This window comes from Scyliorhinus canicula, chromosome 10 (assembly GCF_902713615.1).
Source record: "Scyliorhinus canicula chromosome 10, sScyCan1.1, whole genome shotgun sequence".
NCBI lineage: Eukaryota > Metazoa > Chordata > Chondrichthyes > Carcharhiniformes > Scyliorhinidae > Scyliorhinus > Scyliorhinus canicula.
This window is the reverse complement of record NC_052155.1, coordinates 163,568,569-163,591,200: the sequence shown is the minus strand read 5'-3', so window position 1 is coordinate 163,591,200 and position 22,632 is coordinate 163,568,569. Positions and strand designations below refer to the sequence as shown.

Sequence of the window (22,632 nt, the reverse complement as noted above, 5' to 3'; positions counted from 1 at the left end):
AACATCCAGAAGACAAAAGACCCTTTTAATAGAGATCAGGTTTAAATTCTCTAATGAGAGCAGTTACTCATTTGAAATCACCCAAATGAACACTCTTTAGCTTGTAGAGAGATCCATGCACATCTGCTGGCTTTCACTGCAGCTCTGCTCTCTGAAAACAAAATTAAAACTTCACTCTATAGCAGCCTGCTCAAAAACGAAAGTAAAGCAGAGTCAGCCCAGCTCCACCCACTCTCTGACAACACTGCAGTAATAAACACCCATTTTTTAAAGGTACTCTCACATGGCAACTCCACCCAAGAAAAAAAACCCATCAACTTCAAGATGGTTTCATTTATCACCTTTTCACTATCCTTTAAGAAACACACACAGTAAATATAGTTTTTCGTTTCAAAAAGCACATGCAAACAGGTACAATTATATAGTCCCTTTTTGTTCCTCCTCCAACTGGAAACCCTCTTGATTGATAGTCTCTTTGAACAAGAAGGTCTCTGCACGATCCGTCCATTTCTCTACGCCTCGGCATTTCTCTTTAAAGTCAGATATTTTAGTTCAATCTGATCACAGGGTCCCTTGTAATTCTCCAACACAGGAGCATTGGTTATCACAGCTTTCAGGCAGTCAAATGCCTGTTGAAACTCCGCTGTCCACTGTAATTTTCAATGTTTCTTCAGCACGTCCATCAGTGGAGCAACCACGCTCCTAACATTTTGCACAAAAGTTCGATCAAATCCACTCATGCCAAGAAATCGCATTATTTCCCTTCGTGTCGAGGGTATTGGAAACTCCTCAATAACTGTTGTCTTCACATCCCATGTGACCATTTGACCCTGCCCATTTGTATGGCCAAGGAAGGTGACTTGGGCTTTTCCAAATTCATTTTTGGTTAGATTTACCACCAAACCCGCCTCCTGAAGTCGATCGAATAACTCAATCAGATGTTTTACATGTTCTTTCCCTCTCTGGCTGAAGATTACCAGATCGTCGATGTATACCGCACAATTGGGTAATCTTGAAACGACTTTGTTAGTTAACCGTTGAAATGTGGGCATTTTTCATGCTAAATGGCATGACTTTGAATTGGTGTGTACCATCTGGAGACACAAAAACTGAAATCTCCTTCGCCCTTTCGGATAAAGGTACCTGCCAGTAACATTTAATTAAATCCAGTTTGGTAATAAAAGCTGACTGTCCCACTTTCTCAATGCAATCCTCCAAATGTGAAATAGAATACGGGTCCGTTCTTGTAACTGCATTAACCTTTCTATAGTCCACACAAAACCATTGGGTACCGTCCGGTTTAGGTACCATCACTATGGGTGAGCACCATTGGCAGCAACCCACTTCAATTATGCCATTTTTAAGCAGACTCTCAATCTCTTTGTTAACTTGTGCCAATTTTAAAGAGCTAAGTCTGTATGGATGTTGTTTGATTGGAACAGCATTTCCCACATCTATATCATGTATAACCATTTTAGTACTTCATTTCAGGTCAGTCCGTTTTTCCTCTGGAAGGTAACTCAACTATTTATCCCAATTTTTAAGAATATCCTCACTTTCCAATTTAATTTAAGGTATGTCAAATTCACAGTCATCTGGATTTGGTTCGTCACTTTGAGTTAGAATCATTAGAGTCTCCTCCATTTTCTCTCCTTCCCTTTCAAAGTACCTTTTAAGCATATCCTCATGACACACTCGATGAGTCTTCCTTCTATCTGGTGTTTTTACCACATAATTCACCTCACTTAATTACCTTTCAATCTGATAAGGTCTAGAAAACCTTGCTTTTAAAGGTTCACCTACCACTGATAGCACAGGGAATCTCTTTCTAACGCTCCCTGCGATTCTGGATGGTACGCAGTTGATTTAAATTGTTTTCTTCCTAAACTATCCATAACTTCTTTGAATAACCTTGAGGTAAAATTTGATTCTTGATCTGATTGTATTTCTGAGGGTAGTCCATATCTAGTAAAGAATATAAGTAACTCCTCCACAATCTTTTTAGCTGTAACATTATGTACTGGAATGGCCTCTGGAAACCTAGTCGACACATCCATTATCGTCAAAAGATATTGATTCCCACTTTTTGTTTTAGGAAGCGGTCCTACACATTCAATTAGGACACTTTAAAAAGGTTCCTCAAATGCTGGAATAGGTATTAAGGGTGCTGGTTTTATCACTACTTGAGGTTTCCCTATCACTTGACATATGTGACATGATTGACAAAATTTAACTGCATCTTTATGTATTCCAGGCCAATAAAAATGTTTCTGGATCTTAGCTTGAGTTTTCCTTGTTTCCAAATGACCTCCCACTGGTACCTCATGTGCAACTCGCAACTCCTCCTTTCTATACCCTTCCGGCAATACTACTTGATGAACTTCTGCCCACTTTTCATCCGCCTGCATATGTAAAGGTCTCCATTTTCTCAAGACATCACTTTTACAGTAATAACACTCCGGTATACACTCAAGATTTCTCTTCCGTATATGTTTTCTGATATATCCATTTTATTACTACATATTTATGTTGTAACTGGCAATTTTTCTGAACTAAAAATATCCACCTCATCCTCCACCTGTTCTTGTTCTTCTTCAACGATCTGATCAAAAATAATTTCTGATAATGGCACTTCAACTTCATTTTCACTCTTTGATTTCTTCTCTTGTCTTAACAAGTGACTTTGCGACCTTGTTACTGCACAATCTGTAAAAATCATAGAAAATTCGTCCTTCAACGCTTCAGTTGTCTGATTTTCCACTGGCTTATCAACCACAGTAGGCATCACTCCCACCTGCGATCCAGTTATATCATTACACAAGATAAACTGTATTCCTGGACAAGATCGTTTCTCTATTACTCCTACTACCACTTCACCACTCTTCACTGGACTTTCCAACCTTACCTTATGTAATGGAACACTACTTCTCTCACCCTGAATTCCACATATTACCACCTTTTCTGGCAATATTCTTCCCAAACTACATTACTCCTCATCTCTTACCATTAAAGATTGACCAGCTCCCTTATCTCTTAAAATTGTGACTTCTTTACCTGCTCCTCCTAATATCATGAGTAAACTTTACCCACACAAGTAAATTCTTTAAAGACATCTGGCACCTTCTTATCAATCACCTCTTGTTCAAGTTGTACAATCTTTTGCACCTCCTTCATTTTCCTTGGGCTTTCCTTTCCCACTTAACAAACCCCACTGTCTTATCCTGTTTTACCACATCAGACTTCCCAGTGCATTTCTTCAACCACCAACACTGTGACTTTACATGGCCTAGTTTATTACAGTGAAAACATTAGAAACTTTTCATGTCTTTTCCACTATCCTGGATTTCTTTTTTAGTCTGAGGTACACTCCCCTTATTATTTATCTTTTTCCCTGACCTGTATCTCCCTTTCTCTTTATTTTTGTTCTACTAGGGCTATTCTTTCTTTTCTCCTTTCTTCTCTCTCCTTTTCCTTGTCCTCTCTATCGCTCTTCTTTTTCCTCTATATCTCTCTATATTTTTCCTCCCTCTCAGTTTCGTTTTCAAGCTGCTTTAATTCTTTCTCATGTTCCATTTGTTTCATTTGTAACTGAATTTTTGCCATTTCCAATGATTCAAACTGTACCTTCTGCAACCTTAAATGCTTAGCCACCGCCATAATTACCTCATCTTTTTCGCATTTTGTCAGGTAAAGTTAACTGCAATGTTTTTGCCAAATCTAACAGTCTGCTTTTGGTCTCTGTCCGTAAGGTATTACGTATGACCGTCTCCACCCCCAAAAACTTCACAGCCTCTGGAAGAGCCATTGTCCACAACACACTCCCTACTTAAACTGGAATACCACACCTGAAAAGCAACCACGATATGCTCATCCCTCACTGTCTTTAAGTTCACTAAGCCAATCCAATAGATAGACTTTTATCCCGCTCGAGCCCCCAATTTGTTATGGGCCAGTGTTTAGAGAACACGGCCCACTCTACAGGTGTGGTACAGCAGAAATGGAAAAGTATTTTTTAAAGCAAAACAATGTCTATTCTATAAACTCAAGTTAAACTTTTTACAACATACAGTGAACATCTCAGCAACCATTAATTCAAATACATCCCCCAAAGAATACAACACTAAGTAATCCTTAATAAATTCCTGAACAACATCCAGAAGACAAAAGACCCTTTTAACACAGAGATCAGGGGTGGTATTCTCCGATTCCCCCGCTGGGTTGGAGAATCGCCGGGGGAAGCGTAAATCCCGCCCCACCGCTCCGACGCCGGTTTCTGGGTGGGGGCAGGGATCGCGCCGCGCGGTCAGGGGCCGTTGACAGTGCCCCCCCCCCGGCGATTCTCCAGGCCCCGATGGGCCAGGCAGCCACCCGTGTTCGGCCAGTCCCGCCGGCGTGAAATGGACAAGGTCCATACCGGCGGGACCTGGTTTTGAGGGAGGCTTGCGCAGTCCTCGGGGGGGGGGTGGAATCCGGCTCCGGGGGGGCCCCCACGGTGGCCTGGCCCGCGACCAGGGCCCACCGATCTGCGGGCGGGCCTGTGCCGTGGGCGCTCTCTTTCCCTCCGCGTCGGCCTGTGTGAGGCTCCACGACGGCCGGCGCGGAGAATAAACCCCCTGCGCATGCACAGGAATTACGGCAGTGGTTCTGCTCATGTGCCAGAACATGCTGGCGCTCCTGCGCATGTGCCTACTCGTGGCGGCCGGTGGAGGTCCTTCGGCATTGGTTGGCGCAGCGCCAATTACTCCAGCGCCGGCCTGGCCCACGAAAGTGCGGAGAATTCCGCACCTTCCGGGCAGCCCGACGCCGGAGTGGTTCACGCCACTCTTTGGCGCCGGTACGACCTGCCGTGCCGATTGCGGGAGATCACTCTCCCAGGTTTAAATTCTTGAATGAGATCAGTTATTCCTTTGAAATCACTGGTTTAGCTCACTGGGCTAAATCGCTGGCTTTTAACGGAGACCAAGCAGGTCAGCAGCACGATCGATTCCCCTACCAGCCTCCCCGGACAGGTGCCGGAATGTGTGGCGACTAGGGACTTTTCACAGTAACTTCATTGAAGCCTACACGTGACAATAAGCGATTTTCTATTTCAATTTCAAATAAACACTCTTTAGCTTGCAGAGAGATCCATGCACATCTGCTGGCTTTCTCTGAAAACAAAACTAAAACCCCACTCTATTGCAGCCTGCTCAAAAGCGAAAGTAAAGCACACAGACAGCCCAGCTCCACCCACTGCCTGACATCACTGCAGTAATAAACACTCATTTCTGAAAGGTACTCTCACATGACACTGGGCGACAGGGGTTATCCGTTGCGGTCGTGGATGATGACCCCTATACGGAGGCCACAGACCGTCGCGGAGCACCGCTACAATGATGCCCATGCAGCAACCAGGAGTGTGGTCGAGAGGTGCCTTGTGCTGCTGGGCCGCTTCAGGTGCCTGGACCGCTCTGGGTAGGCCCTCCAGTACCCGCCGGAGAGGGTCGGCCGCGTTGTCGTGGTCTGCTGTGTCCTGCACAACATTTAACTATTCTGTGCCCTGCACCCGTGCCAACTTACTCATCCGTGTCTACCTTTCTGGCCTTATGGGCCCTATGATTATGTCTCAGTGTTCCCCCAGACGGTACAGCAGAACTGGAGGTGGACTAATCTGATTCCTGCCCTGTGACAAGGGTCCCCTTTGGCAGCTATTTCCTGGGGCGGCCTGGCCTGGATGGGCCAGGCTGAACCTCGGGCAATTGGGGTGGCGTGGTGCCACCCTGTTCTGCCCGCTGCCCACCAGATGCACCAGGGATGGCGGGTGTGGGGGGGGAGGGGAGTCCGAGGTGGTGCAGGGTTCTGGCACCTCCCCAGCTTCTCCTCTCCCCACCCCCCCCCCCACCCCCCCCGCCCCCGGGGTGCCTGGTGGCCCCTGGAGCTCTCCGTGGGATGGGGGTGCGAGTGGATCCAGCACCTGGGGCACCGGCATCACCTGGCGCTGCCAGTCCTGGAGGCCCATGCTGGTATCGACCAGGGTCTGGACGTTCGCAGCCATGGAGCTCAGGGAGTTCACCATCCCTGTCTGGTTCTGTATAACGCCGGCAATCACCCACAAAATGGCGCTGATGCTCTCAGCGATGGTCTGCTGAGACCGTGCCAAGTTGTTGAGCGCCTCTGCGATGTTCAACTGGCCCTGGCTCATGGCTGCCTGTGAGTCAGCAGCCCTGTCCTGGGCCGCGGAGGCCGCGTGCACAGATAGCACTAGGTCCCGCTAACTCAGTCGCATGCCCGACACCGTCGCCACCATTGTTTCCACTGCGGATGCCGCCCATGCGGTGCTCGCCCGTGTGGCACTCATGACTGGCACCATTTCCTGCTCCTGGACGCAGATGCACTCCTGCACTTGTGTCTGCAGGTGCTGGAAACTGGCCGTCACCTTCTCACGCCCCTGGGTCCCTGACTGCATCGGGTCTATAGGTGGGCGGGGGAATTCCAGGAACCCGGGACCCGTCTGGGTGGCAGGTGTTTGCCGGGGCTGGGCTGCCCTCTGACCGTCCGGCCCCTCGGCTGCTCCTACCTCCACCTGCTGTACCGGAGCGGCTGTGTGGTGTGCACCAGTTAGTGTCCCAGAAGCCTCACCAATAAAATGGCCAACCGAGGTGAGAGTATCTGCGGTGGCGGATGGTGCAGGGGACAGCTGTGACGCAACCTCAGTGTCTTCATCGGACCTGTAGTGGGGGGGTCCCCTGGGGTGCCATGTCCTGTATGTCCATCCCCTCCATGGTGGTGTTGCGTTGCGTTCTTTCATGTCTGTCTGTGCCCTCTGTGCTCATGTCCTGTGTCGTCGTGTCGTGCCTGTCTGTGCCCTGTGTGCTAGTGTCCTGTATCGTCGTGTCGTGCCTGTCTGTTCCCTGTGTGCTTGTGTCCTGTGTTGTCATGTCGTGCCTGTCTGTCCCTGTGTATTTGTGTCCTGTGTCGTCGTGTCATGTCTGTCTGTCCCCTGTGTGCTTGTGTCCTGTGTTGTCGTGTCGTGCTTGACTGTCCCCTGTGTGCTGGTGTCCTGGGTCATCGTGTTGTCATTGAACTGGGCTGGAGGGCTGTTGTTGGAGCTGCCCACCCCATCGCTGCTAGAGTCCCTGTGGGCTGGCCGTTCAGGCGCTGGCCGGGGGCGGTGTAAGCCTGATGCGCCTGGTTGATTTGCGTCGGCTTGCCGTCCAGGCGCTGGATGCGGGCGGTATCTGCCAGGTGCTCCACGTTGGTCACCGCATGGCCCTGCGACACACAATACACCATCATGGTTAGGCAGGTGGAGGGGGCTGTGGGTCGCGGTAAAGGGTGAGGGGGAGTGCTGAGGGGAAAGGGTTGAGGGAAAAGAGCTGAGGGGAGAATGCTGAGGGGAAAGGAAGAGGGGAGAGTGCTGAGGGGAGAGTGCTGAGGGGAGAGTGCTGAGGGGAAAGGGCTGAGGGGAAAGGAATGAGGGGAGAGTGCTGAGGGGAGAGTGCTGAGGGGAAAGGGCTGAGGGGAAAGGGTTGAGGGGAAAGAGCTGAGGGCAGAGTGCTGAGGGGAGAGTGCTGAGGGGAGAGGGCTGAGGGGAGAGTGCTGAGGGGAAAGGAATGAGGGGAGAGTGCTGAGGGGAGAGTGTTGAGGGGAGAGTGCTGAGGGGAAAGGGCTGAGGGGAAAGGGTTGAGGGGAAAGAGCTGAGGGGAGAGTGCTGAGGGGAGAGTGCTGAGGGGAGAGTGCTGAGGGGAAAGGAATGAGGGGAGAGTGCTGAGGGGAGAGTGCTGAGGGGAAAGGGCTGAGGGGAAAGGGTTGAGGGGAAAGAGCTGAGGGCAGAGTGCTGAGGGGAGAGTGCTGAGGGGAGAGGGATGAGGGGAGAGTGCTGAGGGGAAAGGAATGAGGGGAGAGTGCTGAGGGGAGAGTGCTGAGGGGAAAGGGCTGAGGGGAAAGGGTTGAGGGGAAAGAGCTGAGGGCAGAGTGCTGAGGGGAGAGTCCTGAGGGGAGAGTGCTGGGGATAGTGTGCTGAGGAGAGACTGCTGAGGGGAAAGGGGCCAGGCCGGGGGGGGGATCTCACTTGGTGGCGCAACCCCATCTCGGCATGGGCAATCTCCCGGTCCTTGGGTGAACTAGCTATGCCCAGTGCCTTCAGCTCGTGCACGGTGAGGGGTCGCAAATCAGGTTCACCCCCTCCGGTTCGGGCTCGCTCCCGTTGGTTATGGGCCCTCTTCTCCTGGGGGAGGGGGGGGGGGGGAATGACAGCATTGTTAGGTGGTCCGATGCATGCGGCTGGATCTATGTTGGCATGGGTGCACAGGACACACGGCCAACGCGGCTTGCATAGGTGGCTGCAGCCATGCGGGTCACGGCTGTGGTTGTACCGTCCCCTAGGGAGGGGGTGGGTGTCACAGATGTGTGGTGTAGGTGGGTTGGAGCCATGGGCACATTGCTGGGTACTCACCCCGGCTGCCCTCAGTAGGTCGCTGAGCTTCTTGCGACACTGCTCGCCAGTCCTGGGTGTCAACGCAATGGCACTGACGGCCGTGCCCACCTCCCTCCACAGACGCTGGGCCACGTTGGGTGGGACCCTCTGGCTGGGTCCAGGGTACAGACACCTCCTCCTCTCCTCGAGGGCGTCCAGGAGCGTCTCCAGGTCGTGGTCGATGAACTGGGGCGCTGCTCGGTGTGGCGCCATGTTGCTCCATCGGCAGCCTGTACGTTTGCGTCACCTTATGTGCGACGAGGCATTGTGTCGATTGCATGACACCGCGTCTCCATGCCTCCTGCCACGCCCCCCGCCGCACCTCTGCTAGCCTCTTGTACAGCGCAGAATGGGGTCCCGGAACGAGCGCTGACCACTGAGTGAAACACTCCCGTTTTGACGCCGGAGCCGACACTCTGCCGCTGGAGCAGAGAATCGCGCCCAAGGCGCCCAGGAGGCCGGCCCCAAGATTCGGAGATGCTGACCTGGCGAGGCCCCAGATGGGGTGGAGGCCAGGAGGGATGTCCTGTTCCCCCGAGGGCCCTGTAGAGTCAGCCACAAGTCAGCCAGTGCTGCCTGGATGAGGTGGCGGCAGCTGTCAGCTCGGGGAATGTGACCAGGAGTACTGGCCTTCAGTGCTGGAAAAAGGTCAACGAGCTACACCGGGTAGCACGAGTGAGTAGACATCAAAGCCCCCAGACCCCCCTCCGCACCCTGCGCAAAAGAGCATCCACCCCCCAAATCGCCATGTGAACTCTCCAGCCCTTCCTCAACCCTAACCCCTCCCTCACACCTCCCACCACATGTGTGTCTCACAAGGGAATGGGACGTTCCGGCGTGGCCAGTTCGGCGTGGCCAGTTCGGCGTGGCCCATTTGGTGTAGCCGATTCTACGGAGGAATTTTTCGGCAGAGGGACGTTTCGGCGTCAAATGTTTTTAAGGCTTCAGACCAAAACGCGCTTGTGCCAAGCAGAATTTTACACAATGGCACATTATTGAAAACTTCTAAGAGCACCATGCATTCCCTTGCCAACAACTTTATTGACTTCACCAAGATATTTATAGGTTACATCAGAGCTTACTTTGGAAAGGTCTTTCCATATGCATCCCAGCAAGGATGGTTGCAGCTATTGAGAAGATTTATAAGAATTCCAGATGCTGTGTGAGGGTAGTGAATTAATTGCAGCAACTGGTTCGATGTGGTGTCAGGTGGAGTAACATGCTTTTCCCTCTTCTAAATAATACATATGATGAAATTAGCTGGTTTCAAATTTTCCACACAATAATTAGCAAAGATCTAAATTAAAAGTTATGTTAATCAAATATGAGAAACATTTTTATCAAATGTTACTAATTTCATAAACTCAAAGATCTTTGTCAAATTATGATAATTCTATCGGGTAGCAGTAATGTATTTTACCTCTCCCACATACTGAGGTTCTGACCCTATATATTCCCATAGGGGCAGCACGGTAGCATGGTGGTTAGCATAAATGCTTCACAGCTCCAGGGTCCCAGGTTCGATTCCCGGCTGGGTCACTGTCTGTGTGGAGTCTGCACGTCCTCCCCGTGTGTGTGTGGGTTTCCTCCGGGTGCTCCGGTTTCCTCCCACAGTCCAAAGATGTGCGGGTTAGGTGGATTGGCCATGATAAATTGCCCGTAGTGTCCTAAAAAGTAAGGTCAAGGGGGGGTTGTTGGGTTACGGGTATAGGGTGGATATGTGGGTTTGAGTAGGGTGATCATTGCTCGGCACAACATCGAGGGCCGAAGGGCCTGTTCTGTGCTGTACTGTTCTATGTTCTATGTTCTATATTCCTCCAGGACGAAGAACTGGTTCCAGATCCAGCCACGCCGAACGCGTTGGAGTTTCAGAACTCCATCCCCTGAAAGCTCAATTATGTTGTCACTGCCTGTGTGTGCTGAACTCCTCGGTGACAATGATTCCAGAGGTGTTAGAAGACCCTCATTGAGCAGAATCCAAAGAAACAGCGACAAACAATTCAGTCAGCATTTTTGTCTGGCAGAGTACAGATTGTCAATGGGATGACGTCAAAATGTCCTGGCGCCTAAACGGCTGCGCCGAATAGTCCAATTATTTCCCTGACGCCGAATCGGCCACGCCGAATCAGCTACGCCGAAACGTACCAAACCCGTCTCACAATGCCCTCTCTGTGACTCCTCAGAAAAAGCTCTCCCTTATACATAGTGATAGGGCACAGGCTAGCTGAGTGTTGCCGGACTTAGGAATCCTTACCTCCTTCGAGGAGCAGGCCCTGGAGGTGACCGGGCTGGTCGAGGACAGATCGGTCAGTCATGGGGAGGTTGTCGGATGCCACAGAGGTTAGGAATCACCGGCTCCAGCTGGAGGACCTGTCAAACATGAGTAGTGATTGACTTACTGACCGACTCATCCGTCCCACTGACCAGATGTCCATTCTCCTGCAGATCCTCCAGCCGATGGCGCTGGTCCATCCCGGGTGGCCCCCCCTCTCCTGACTCCGAGGAGACCACCTCCGAGGAGCTGTCATCCCCATCCTCCACCAGCGCAGATACACACACCTCGGGGCGCAAATGTTAGTGGTCAGCCTTCTGGGACACAATCTGGTGAGCATCACACTGCTGCTGATGTACATCAAGTGGAGGCAGGAACCCCCAGGCGAGACAGCAGTCGGAGGTCTGCTGGATCCCTGGACCCAGCTGGGTTCCAGGATGATGCTGAGCCTGTGGTACGGCGGTACCCAGAGTTGATGGTGATGATAGTGACCAACATTGTCCTTTAAAGGGAGATGTGAGCATCACTACAGCAGATCCATAGCCGCTTGGAGGAGTCCCAGAGGCTAGGGGAACAGGAGATGGTTCTGGAAATGAGTGGCACAAAGGCCAACACTGCTATGGTGGCGACCTCAGTGCAAAGCCTGGTGCACAAAATTGACAGCATGAGTGAAGGTGTCAAAGGCATCGCGCAGTCGGTGATGGCCGTGGCTGAGGATCTCGGCTGGATATCCGACTCGCTGGGGGATGTGACCCAGTACCAGGCCGACATTGAGGTTCTGCAGGACATGTCCTGCTCTCAGATGGGCATAGCCCGAGGTGCTGCGGAGCTCGTCCCAGTCGCAGGTGGGCATGGCTGAGGCACCGCAGAGCATGACCCAGTTCCTGAGGAGCATTGCCGAGTGTGTCGACACATGGTGCAGGACTGGCAGAGCCAGGTGATGCAGGGGCAGCAAGTGCTCAAACCAGCTGTCCCTCCATCCCAAGGTGGACCCCAGGGCCCTAAGGGCACCGATCGGGAGGAGGAGGTGCTGGGTGCCAGGCCGGACACGTCCCAGGGACCGGGGATGTTGGCCACCAGCTCCCACGTGTTCCACTCCTCTGATGAGGTTGCATCTTGCAGTCAGCACATGGGACAGCGTGACAACATCACAAGTGGGGCTTGTACAACACATTAAACACCTTTTTGCAAAACCATTATAATGCCTGTGTCACTTCCTTCCAGAATGCGGGCCAACCCCCGGACCCTTTGCCCATCTCTCCAGGCATCCCCCACACCCCCTCTATGGTGGCCCACCCTTGCGGACGGTTCTCCCACCCTCCACTAAGCACTGGGTTGGAAAGCCCAGCACCCCCAGGTTCTTTGCTTGTGAGCAAAGATGCCTACTCACCTCCTCGGTCCACTGAAGCCCTTCCAATCGGATCACGTTTTTCAAAAGGAGTACTAATCGACGCCAGCATGACCACTTGTTGGGGAGGCTGCTGAATGAAGTGAGACCTTTGGATATGGGGTCACTCTCGTTAGTTGTATGGAAATGGGGCTTAAGTGGTGATAACTGGTTTCTCACCATGCTACAGCGAGAGCCCGATTTCGCCTTTGGGAGCAGGCCAGCTACATCGCCTGTCGCGGATCTCATTTTTGGCTTCTCCCGCTATTCACTGGCTTTGTTACGCTTGAGCGAGATGAAAACAAGGCTGGAGAATCATGCACTTCATTAATAAACACAAAACTTATTTATTGGTGTGATTTGAACAGAACCTCATGTTAGCAGCTAGTTCCCAAAATGTATCTGCCTCAGGGCCTTCTCACCATGGGATGATTCCACACTCCATTGGTCGATTGGTTGCATAGGCCATGTGACCCTTACTCTGCTGTGTGGCCCTTAAAGGGACAATCATCACAGGAAACAAATACATTAATTCTCTTTACTGATTTCAATACTACCATATGCTGCTTTTCCTTCTGACTTCAGTTGTCTTTTCCTGTTCCTTACAGGATGTGACTCTCAACTTTTGTACTGTCTCCTCTCTCCCAACCGCTTGTGGACTTTAACTACTTTTCTCTTAGTTGAGTACTCTCTTCACCCTCTGCCCAATTCTACCACTGTCTTTTGCTGCTCTCTTCCATCCTCGTCTTGAACTTATACAGCCTCCCTGCTCTCCTTCATCCTTTAGCACACGCTTCCAATGTTCTGTACAGCCATCCACAAAACATTTTTATCAACTTCTCATACACTTCATTCATCTGGCCCCAACTTCAGTCCCAGCTGTCTCTCTCCATTTATCCTGGGGTTGGATCTTTGCTACAAGGGGTGGGGGTAACAGAAACCAAGGCTGTTTTTGTGTCAGAAACTCATCGCTGGTGGAAAACTGATTCGAATTCAGATTCTCCCGGAGGTGAGTCCAAGGGGACATTTTTCCTGCCCAATTAAAGCTGATAGGGGCAGGTGTGGTTTGGTTTCAGAAAACCAAGGCAGCCCAACACTGAGGCTGTTGAGGGAGGGAATTTATGCCTCGACTTACACTGCTCAAGAAGAAAGCGCAAAGTCACAGCAGCGCGAGAAGCCTGGCAGCCATCAGCGAGAGGGGGAAAGTCCTCATCCCATAAGGTGGCAAGAGAAAGACACCCCACAATGTAGTGGTGCCACGTCTCTGTTCAACATCATCTACTTCCGCCTCCAATTCCTCGTCCTGTCTTACCTCCTGCTCCTCCCCCAGTGAGCCATCACAATGATTAAGGCTCCTGCAGGAGGTCATTGCTGGCTACCAAATGACTGATCCAGGTACAGAACCCTCTGAGGCTATGATGTCTCACCATATGTGAATGTGAAAGGGCGGCACAGTGGCGCAGTGGTTAGCACTGCTGCCTACGGCACTGAGGACCCAGGTTCGATCCCGACCCTGGGTCACTGTCCGTGTGGAGTTTGCACATTCTCCCCATGGCTGCATGGATTTCACCCCCACAACCCAAAGATGTGCAGGGTAGGTGGATTGGCCACACTAAATTGCCCCTTAATTGGAAAAAAAATAATTGGGTAATCTAAATTTATTTTTTTTAAATGTGAATATGAAGCGTTTTCCTGGGTTGGCAAAAAAGGACATCAGTCACCTGGATGATGCGCCCTGTGCGCACACCTGTAAGGTTCTGCAGAGGTCCGCACTGAGCAGGTCGCAGATTCCTGTAACCATCTGGCTTGAGAATCACAGTCTCCTTTGGCACTGATTTTCAGACATCTCCAGGTGTCTTCGGCTCTTCCTTTTGCGAGGCATCTTGCTGGGGATGATGGCAATCTCAATGCAGCCCCTCTTGTTAATGTGGGAATCATTGCCAAGGTGGCTGTAGTATTTCCCAATCATCCCTCGAGCAGCTTTCTTGAATGTCCGGGTCCTGACGCAACCCATCCTGAATTCCTAGCTCAGTGCAGCGTCTCCTTCCCCTTTGTGTCCTTGTCCCTGTCCTCTGACCTCCTGATACCTGGTGCTCTGCTCCTCCTCTGCAGATTGCTGCTCTTCATTTCAAATGTCCTTGCTTCTTGTGGGTGCAGCACCCATTTTGAGCTGAACCCTTCCTGGCCCTCAATTGAAGTCCAAACAGCCTTGCCCACTACTCTGATGCCAACATAATGCCAGTAAGGTCATGAGTCCCTGTATTGACAAAGTTATTAAGCCTGCCTCCTCACACGACCTATGATGAACTGCGGCAAATTTGTCTTCAAAAGGGTATAAGCCCTTCAACCATTGACACTTGCCTTTTGAAACGTTTCTGACGTCGAGGATTCGTCCCCGACATGATCCATGTCTGACTTCAGCTCCCTTGATGCAGATAGCTGTGAAAAACCGGCTTTCCTCAGGACCATTCGAATCGTTTTTGATGAGCCCTCAAATGCTTCATTTGGCCTGTTATAAGAGCGGGCGAAGTTGGAGGCCTGCACTCTCACAAATGTCCCTGAAGATGGAAACGTGGCCAGCAAAACACCCCCGCTTGTCTCCACTCCAATCTGAACTGAGCTACGGAAACTCAGCCCGTGATGTTGCATAACAGAGAACTGCGCTATTTTAAGTAGATGACCATATATTTGTTCTGATGGAAGGTCATAGGCCTGAGATAACCCAAAGATGTGCAGGTGAGATGGATTGGCCATGATCTATGTGCAGGGTTCGGTGGGCATGGAAAATCCCACCGATGAACTCTGTTTCTTTCTCCACAGACCTGCTGAGCATTCCCGGCATCTTCTGATTTTAATTTCATGGTTTCTGTAATATGTTGAGATGTCATGTGATAATTCACTTTCTTTAATTGGGGACAGTCATTGAATTCTTTCCAATGCAAAAACGTTTGCTATCTTAATCACAGAACCATTTCGATTTACTCTTCATGCTGGTGATTTCGGTGACAGCAGACATAACTACCAGTGAGCAAAATCAAATCAACTTCTTTAATTTATTTTCTGCTTTATGGGTTGATAGCCCCTGTACACTCTCAACTGTCCCCTGTGCTGTCCTGAGGAAATGTCTTTACCGCGTTCATCCAGCAGCGCAGTAACATGTTGAAAAATAAATTATTGTTCGAATGTTCTTCAGTTATTTGCTGTTTCTTTCCCATGTCTCTTCCAGTAGTTAAATCTCTCACATTGTTGCATTATTCACTGCGAGAACACTTTGACAGCATCATTGTTATTCATTGCAAATGATCAAATTGAAAAATTGCAAGGAGAATGTCACTGCCTGACCAGCGTTAGAGATCTGTTTCTTGACTAGCGGCACAGTCAATGTGATCATTGTCTCTGGCTCCAATGAGTGATTGTGAAGGGAAAATGATTGAGGATGTCTTTCACAGTGTCACTAAGTAATAGGATATTCCACTGCTTTGCAGCCTGCGTCTTACAAGGAATTAATCAGTCGGATATGTTAAAATCCTTAATCGTCTAAAATTCTCCCTGATTACATTCTCTTCATAGAATCATAGAACCACTAAAGTGCAGAAGGAGGCCATTCGGCCCATCGAGTCTGCACGGACCCTCTGAAAGAGCACCCTAACCAGGGCTCCCACCCAACCCTTAAACCCTATAACCCCACTAAACTTGCACATCCCTGGACACTAAGGGGCAATTTAGCATGGCCAATGCATCTAACCTGCACATCTTTGGCCTATGGGAGGAAACTGGAGCACCTGGAAGGAAACCCATGCAGTCACGAGGAGAACTTCACACAGTCACCCAGGGCTGGAATTGAACCCGGATTCCTGGCACTGTGAGGCAGCAATGCCAACCACTGTGCCACCATGCTGCTCCCATTTTCCATATTCTCTATTGAGAAGAAATATCTCCCAAAGTTTATGGAATACATCAAGGAAGTTTTTTACGAGACTGGTGTAGCCCAGAATGATTCTAGACTTTTTATTCACTTTCTCAGTGGCCAACTCACAGTAGGAAATTCACCAAATATAAATATTGCCTCCTTCTATAATATGTCAGAGAAAAACCATTTATTTCTATTACATATCAATTCCATTACATGATAATGGTAACCAAGACAATTATCATTGGTTGTTGTAAAAATGTGGCCAGAATTCTCAGACCATTCCCTGGCGGCAGGATTCCTGGTTCTCGCCAGCAGCACAAACCCTCCTGTGGGTTCACGGCAGCATGGGGTGGCTTCAATGGGGACTCACATCGACAGCGACTGGAACAGAGAATCCTGCTGCCAGAGAACGGCGCGCTGCCACCCACAACCAATAAACAAGTGGTTTGTGAGGCCAGAGAATTCCGCCCTATATCTGGTCCGTTGCCTCCTTTAGGAAAGGGAATCTGCCAACCTTAACTGGCTTGGGCTACGTGTTACTCAGAGCAATGTGGTTGACTCTAACTGCCCTTTGACCTACCATGCCATTTGGTTCAAGGGCCATTAGGGATGAGCAACCAATGTTGCCCTTGTCAATTATCTCCACATTTCATGGAAGAATAAAGAAGAAAAAGACAAAATCTTGCTCTCTTCACTTTAACATTGTGTCGTGCAGAATGAAAAAAAACTATGCACAGACTGAACAGCCTAAAATTGGACCTTCATCACTATATTATGAACCAACAGCAGTAAAACCTTATGCCACCGCCATCTGCAAATCTGTGATTCAACACGTTCATCATTGTTCCATTACCATCAAGTTTAATCGCCTCCAATTCAGTATGCATGTGGAGAATATGCTTGGAGCAACATCAGTCATACCTTAGGTATTGGTACCACCAGATCTTTCTGCATATTCATCACAATATTAGACACATTATACACAAAGCAATGGATATGAAAAAACTAGTGATAAATGGTTGTGAACAATGAGGTCATCTCTTTGATTAACCATGTCAGGGCCCAGTATGTAGGTGGAAGTACACTGCTAAAACTGTTTCCTTAACTACCTCACACAGCATCATCTTCACTTTAGCAAGTAGCATTCGTACCACACAAGTGCCAGGGAGTAAACATCTCCAACAAGAGAGAATCTAACCATCTCTCCATCTCATCCAATGGTCTTGCCATCACTGAATGTGTCACTATCGACATCTTGGGAGTTACCATTGATCAGAAACTTCACTGGACCACACATACTATGGTTCAAGGAGCAGATTAAAGATTGGGAATTCTGCGGTGAGTAACTCACCTCATGACTCCCCAAAGCCTGGATATAAGGAACATATCAGGAATGTAATGGAATACACTCTACTTGCTCGAATGGCAGAAGCTCCAACAAGATAGTTGACACCATCCAGGAAAATGCAGCCCACTTGATCGGCACCCAAAGCAGCAGTGTAAACATTCACTCGCCCCAACAACAATGCAGAGTAGCAGCAGCGTGAACCAACCACAAGATGCACTGAAGTAACTCGCCAAGGGTACTTAGATAGCACCTTCCGAACCCATGTTGTCTACCAGCTAGAAGGACCAGGGCAGTTGAGGCATGGACACTTGCAAATGCACCTCCAACTGTTTTTAATTTACAATTAAATTCCATTAAGGTGGATTGTATCCATCATCAGTGGTTGAATACGACTAATGAGAGCTACTTTTAATAGGAAAGGAGCATATTTAAATATTAAAACAGGTAATAATATCCTAACTTCATCGATACCATGTAGTACAATATAGTACAATATTACTTCAACTCCTCTGTGTAAAATAAGGATATCAGACACACATGGCAATACACATTAATGGATTCTTCTGATTCCTTTGTCCCAGTCAGCAACCCGTGTTAACCTTGCACAACATGTCCCGATAATGCCTACACCAACAAAAGAAAACAATCCAAATATTGCATTTCAGGCTTACGTTCTTGAAAGGAGGTGAAAAGCATCTGGAAGTGACTGCTCCGACTCCCTTCATCAGCCCACATGCGAATGACGCCTAACCCTGTGCGAAGCATCAAGTCGTTGGCCACCGTGCTGCAGAATTTGGCTTTAAGGTCCTCCACCGCATTGCTTCCATCATAGATTGCCACAAAATTGCGCTTACACTCATTTGAATTCTGCATCTCGTAGTCAAGAAATCTCAAGTAAATCTAATGGGAGAGAAAAAGAAATCATTCACATAAACCTCACAGCTAAAATTCTTCAAAGTTAACCAAGGGATGTGTGTTGGCCTGTGATCAAATAGCTTTGAGCAAATACCAAAGAAATACAGGAGACACGCGCAACCTTCTTCACCAAACTGAAGAGAAGTGGAATGACTGAAAGAGCGGACGAAAGGCTTCTTCCAACATTCATACATTCATTTCATGTACCAGAATGCGACTTGCAAAGCATATTATTCCTATTCAATCACATATTAAAGATACCAGTTCTACATTTCTCAGTATTTAAATAAGATAGTCTGTCCTTCAGCAAGAATGTATTTAACTTAAAGGGAGCAGACATTAAAAGGCCAAGTGACTATACTGCAAAGGCAGTACAAATGGCAGTGCAAATGGACAATCATCAGCCATGGGTCACATACATATCTCCGGAAGCGATAAGACCTTTGACTGAGCTTTAAAAATAAAACAAACTGGGAGCTGAAATGAAAATTATTCAGAGACACAGACACAATGAACTGACTTCATGAATATGTTAACCTCGAGATAACTGATGCAATCTGGCCACGCAAAGTTATGCGTTTGCCCAGATTTAAGTGGCTGCCTTGACCATCAAACTTACAGCCTAGTGGTTCTAATACGTCAGGGCCGACACCCACATCCCTTGGAAATGCAAATTCCAAAGCTTCATCAGAGGGTGAAACTCATTCACCAATCTGTTAATTCTGATAAATCCTGAATATTTGCCATTTGTACGTTAATGGTCTATTCACAAATCCAGGATGTGGAATTGATGCAAGGTTTAAGACGTTACAATCAATCAATCAATGTGGTGGTGTGGGAGCTGGGGTGGATGGAATGGTTGTGTCAATCATTGCCATGGGTGTGATTTCTTTCAACTGTAAGAAGTGTGCGTTTAGGGGACAAGGGAATGATTGCAAGGGTAACTGCGGATTGATCACCCATACTGGTGGGGATTCATACGTCTTGATCGTCAGGGTGAGTTTTGTCCACAATGGAGGGGGATGTGAGGGAATAATGTCTGTGAGTATTGCGTGAGCTGGGAGGGAGCAGGGGATAGATAGTGTTATGGGCCAGTGTTTATAGGACCCCAAAGTGTATCATGGAGTTCACCTGACCCACAGCTTTTAATAGATTGTGGTATGGGGAGCACACGACCCACTCTACAGGTGTGGTACAGCAGAAATTGAAAAGTATTTTTTAAAGCAAAACAATGTTTATTATATGAACTCAAGTTAACCTTTTTAAAACATACAGTGAACATCTTAGCAACCATCAATTCAAATACAACCCCCAAAGAATACAACACTAAATAATCCTTGAGCTTTCCTTTTAACATCCATAAGACTTAAAACAAAACCTTTAACAGAAGCACCTCAGGTTTAACTTCACTACTGAGAACAGTTACCACGTTGAAATCAGCAAATGGACATGCATAAGCTTGCAGAGATTCACACACATCCTGCTGTGATTGCAGCTTCTCCAAAGCTAAAATGAAACCAAACCCACCCTGCAGCAAAAAGCCTAAAGTGAAAGTAAAAAGCTGACAGTCAGCCCAGCTCGAACCACTCTCTGACATCACTGCAGTAATAAACACCCATTTCCTAAAGGTACTCTCCCTACAGATATTTATATACACACCCATTTATAAACACCCATTTCCTAAAGGTACTCTCCCTACAGATATTTATATACACACCCATTTATAAACACCCATTTCTTAAAGGTACTCTCACATGACAATAGAAAGATAGAGAATAGATAGAGAGATAGAGAGAGAGGTAGATAGAAATATAGATAAAGAAATAGATAGATAGAGAAATATATAGAGAGATAGAGATATAGAGAGAGAGGTAGATAGAAATATAGATAGATAGATAGATAGATAGATAGAGAGATAGAGGGAGATAGCTATAGAGAGATGGAGCGAGGCACAGAGAGATAGGACCATAAGACATAAGAGCATGATAAGGCAATTTGGCACATCGAGTCTGCTCCGCCATTCAATCATGGCTGATATTTTTCTCATCCCCATTCTCCTGCCTTCTCCCCATAACCCCAGATCTCCTTATTAATCGAGAACTATCTATCTCTGTCTTAAAGACACTGTGATTTGGCCTCCACAGCATTCTAAGGCACAGAATTCCATAGATTCACCACCCACTGGCTGAAGAAATTACTCCTCATCTCTGTTTTAAAGGATAGTCCCTTTAGTCTGCGATCATGCCCTCTGGTTCTAGTTTTTCCTACTAGTGGAAACATCTTCTCCAATTCACTCTATACAGAAGTTAAAGTATCCTGTAAGTATCAATAAGATTCCTCCCTCTTCCTTCTAAACTACGAGTACAGACCCAGAGTCCTCAACCGTTCCTTATATGACAAGCTCTTCATTCCAGCGATCATTCTTCTAAACCTCCTCTGGACCCTTTCCAAGGCCAGCACATCCTTCCTTTGATGCAGGACCCAAAACTGCTCACAATACACCAAATGGGTCTGACCAGAGTCTTATACAGCCCCAGAAGTATATTCCTGCTCTTGTATTCTAGCCCTCTCAACATGAATGCAAACATTGCATTTGCCTTCCTAACTGCCGACCGAACCTGCACATTAACCTTAAGAAAATCTTGAACCAGGGCTCCAAAGTCCCTTTATGCTTCTGATTTCCTAAGCATTTCCCCATTCAGAAAATAGGCTATGCCTCTATTCGTCCCTCTAAAGTGCATAATCTCACATTTTGGTATACCACATTGTATTCCACCTGCCACTTCTTTGCCCACTCTACTAGCCTGTCCACATCCTTCTGCAGCCCCCCTGCTTCCTCAATACTACCTGTCCCTCTGCATATCTTTCTCTCATCTGCAAATTTAACAACAGTGCCCTCAGTTCCATCTTCCAGATCGTTAATATATATTGTGAAAAGTGGTGCTCCCAGCACAAACCCGTAGGGCACACCATTAGTCACCGGCTGTCATTCTGCAAAAGATCCCTTTATCCCCACTCTCTGCCTTCTGCCAGTCAACCAATCCTCTATCCATGCCAGGATCTTACTCTTAACACCATGTGCTCTTAACTTATTTAACAGTCTCCTGTGTAGCACCTTGTCAAAGGCCTTCTGGAAATCTAAATAAATCACGTCCACTGGTTCTCCTTTGTCCAACTTCCTTGTTACCTTCTCAAAGAACACTAACGGATTTGTCAGAAATGACCTCGCCCTGAGCTGTGCTGACTCAGTCCTATTTTATCATGCACTTCCAAGTACTCCGCAATCTCATCTTTAATAATGGACTCTAGAATCTTACCAATAACCGAAGACAGGCTAGCCGGCCTATAATTTCCCATCTTCAGCCTCCCTCCCTTCTTAAACAGCGGTGTTACATTAGAAATTTTCCAGTCTTCTGGGAGCGACCCTTCCTCCAGTGATTCCTGAAAGATCATCACCAATGCCTCCAAAATCTCCTCAGCTACCTCCTTTAGAATCCAGGGGTGTAGTCCATCCAGTCCGGGTGATTTATCCACCGACAATCCCTTCAGTTTCCCCAGAACCTTCTCCTTTGTGCTGGCCACTACACTCACCTCTGCCCCCTGATTCTCCTGGAGCTCTGGGGCTGGATTCTCCGCCGTCAGGATGCTCTGTTTTGCTGGTAGCCCGGGATTTTCCAGATGGCGTGGGGCTGCCCCACAATGGGAAACTCCATTGACCAGCCAGCGAAACGGAGCATCTCGCTGGCGTGCTGAACCAGAAATCTGGCACAGCGGAACGGAGAATCCAGCCCCTGGTATCCCACTAGCATTACCACCGTGACGACTGAAGCAAAGTAACTATTCAGTTCCTCTGCCATTTCTTTGTTTCCTATTACTACTTATCCAGCCTCATTTTCCAGTGGTCCAATGTCTATTCTTGCCTCTCTCTTATCTTTTCTATATTGAAAAAAAGTCTTCCTCTCTTCTTTTATATTACCAGCTACCTTAGACTCTCTCCTCCCTTATTGCTTTTTTAGTTGTCCTCTGCTCACTTTTAACATCTTTCCAATCCTCTTGCTTCCCAGTAATCGTCGCCACCTTGTATGCTTTTTATTTTGCTTTTATGCTGTCCTTGACTTCCCTCGTCAGCCATGGATGCCTAGTCTTCCCTTTAGTATAGTTCCTCCTCCTTGGGATGAATTTCTGTTATGCCTCCCGAATAACCCCCAAAAACTCCTGCCATTACTGTTCCACTGTCTTCTTTGCCAAGCTCCATTTCCAATCAACTCTGGCCAGCTCCTCCCTCATGTCTTTGGAGTTACCTTTATTCAATTGTTATGCCGTTACATCTGATTCCAACTTC

At 48.1% G+C, this 22,632-nt stretch overlaps 1 protein-coding gene across 4 annotated transcripts in view; it reads right to left on the bottom strand.

The window, feature by feature from the left end:
• Positions 1 to 22,632, bottom strand: part of neto1l (neuropilin (NRP) and tolloid (TLL)-like 1, like) — a 376,641-nt gene that overhangs the window by 109,824 nt on the left and 244,185 nt on the right. For all 4 annotated transcript variants that reach the window (XM_038810066.1, XM_038810064.1, XM_038810065.1 and 1 more), the window contains one exon: positions 18,047 to 18,275. In XM_038810066.1, coding sequence (XP_038665994.1) covers positions 18,047 to 18,275 — 229 coding nt within the window. The remainder of the gene's footprint in view (positions 1 to 18,046; positions 18,276 to 22,632) is intronic.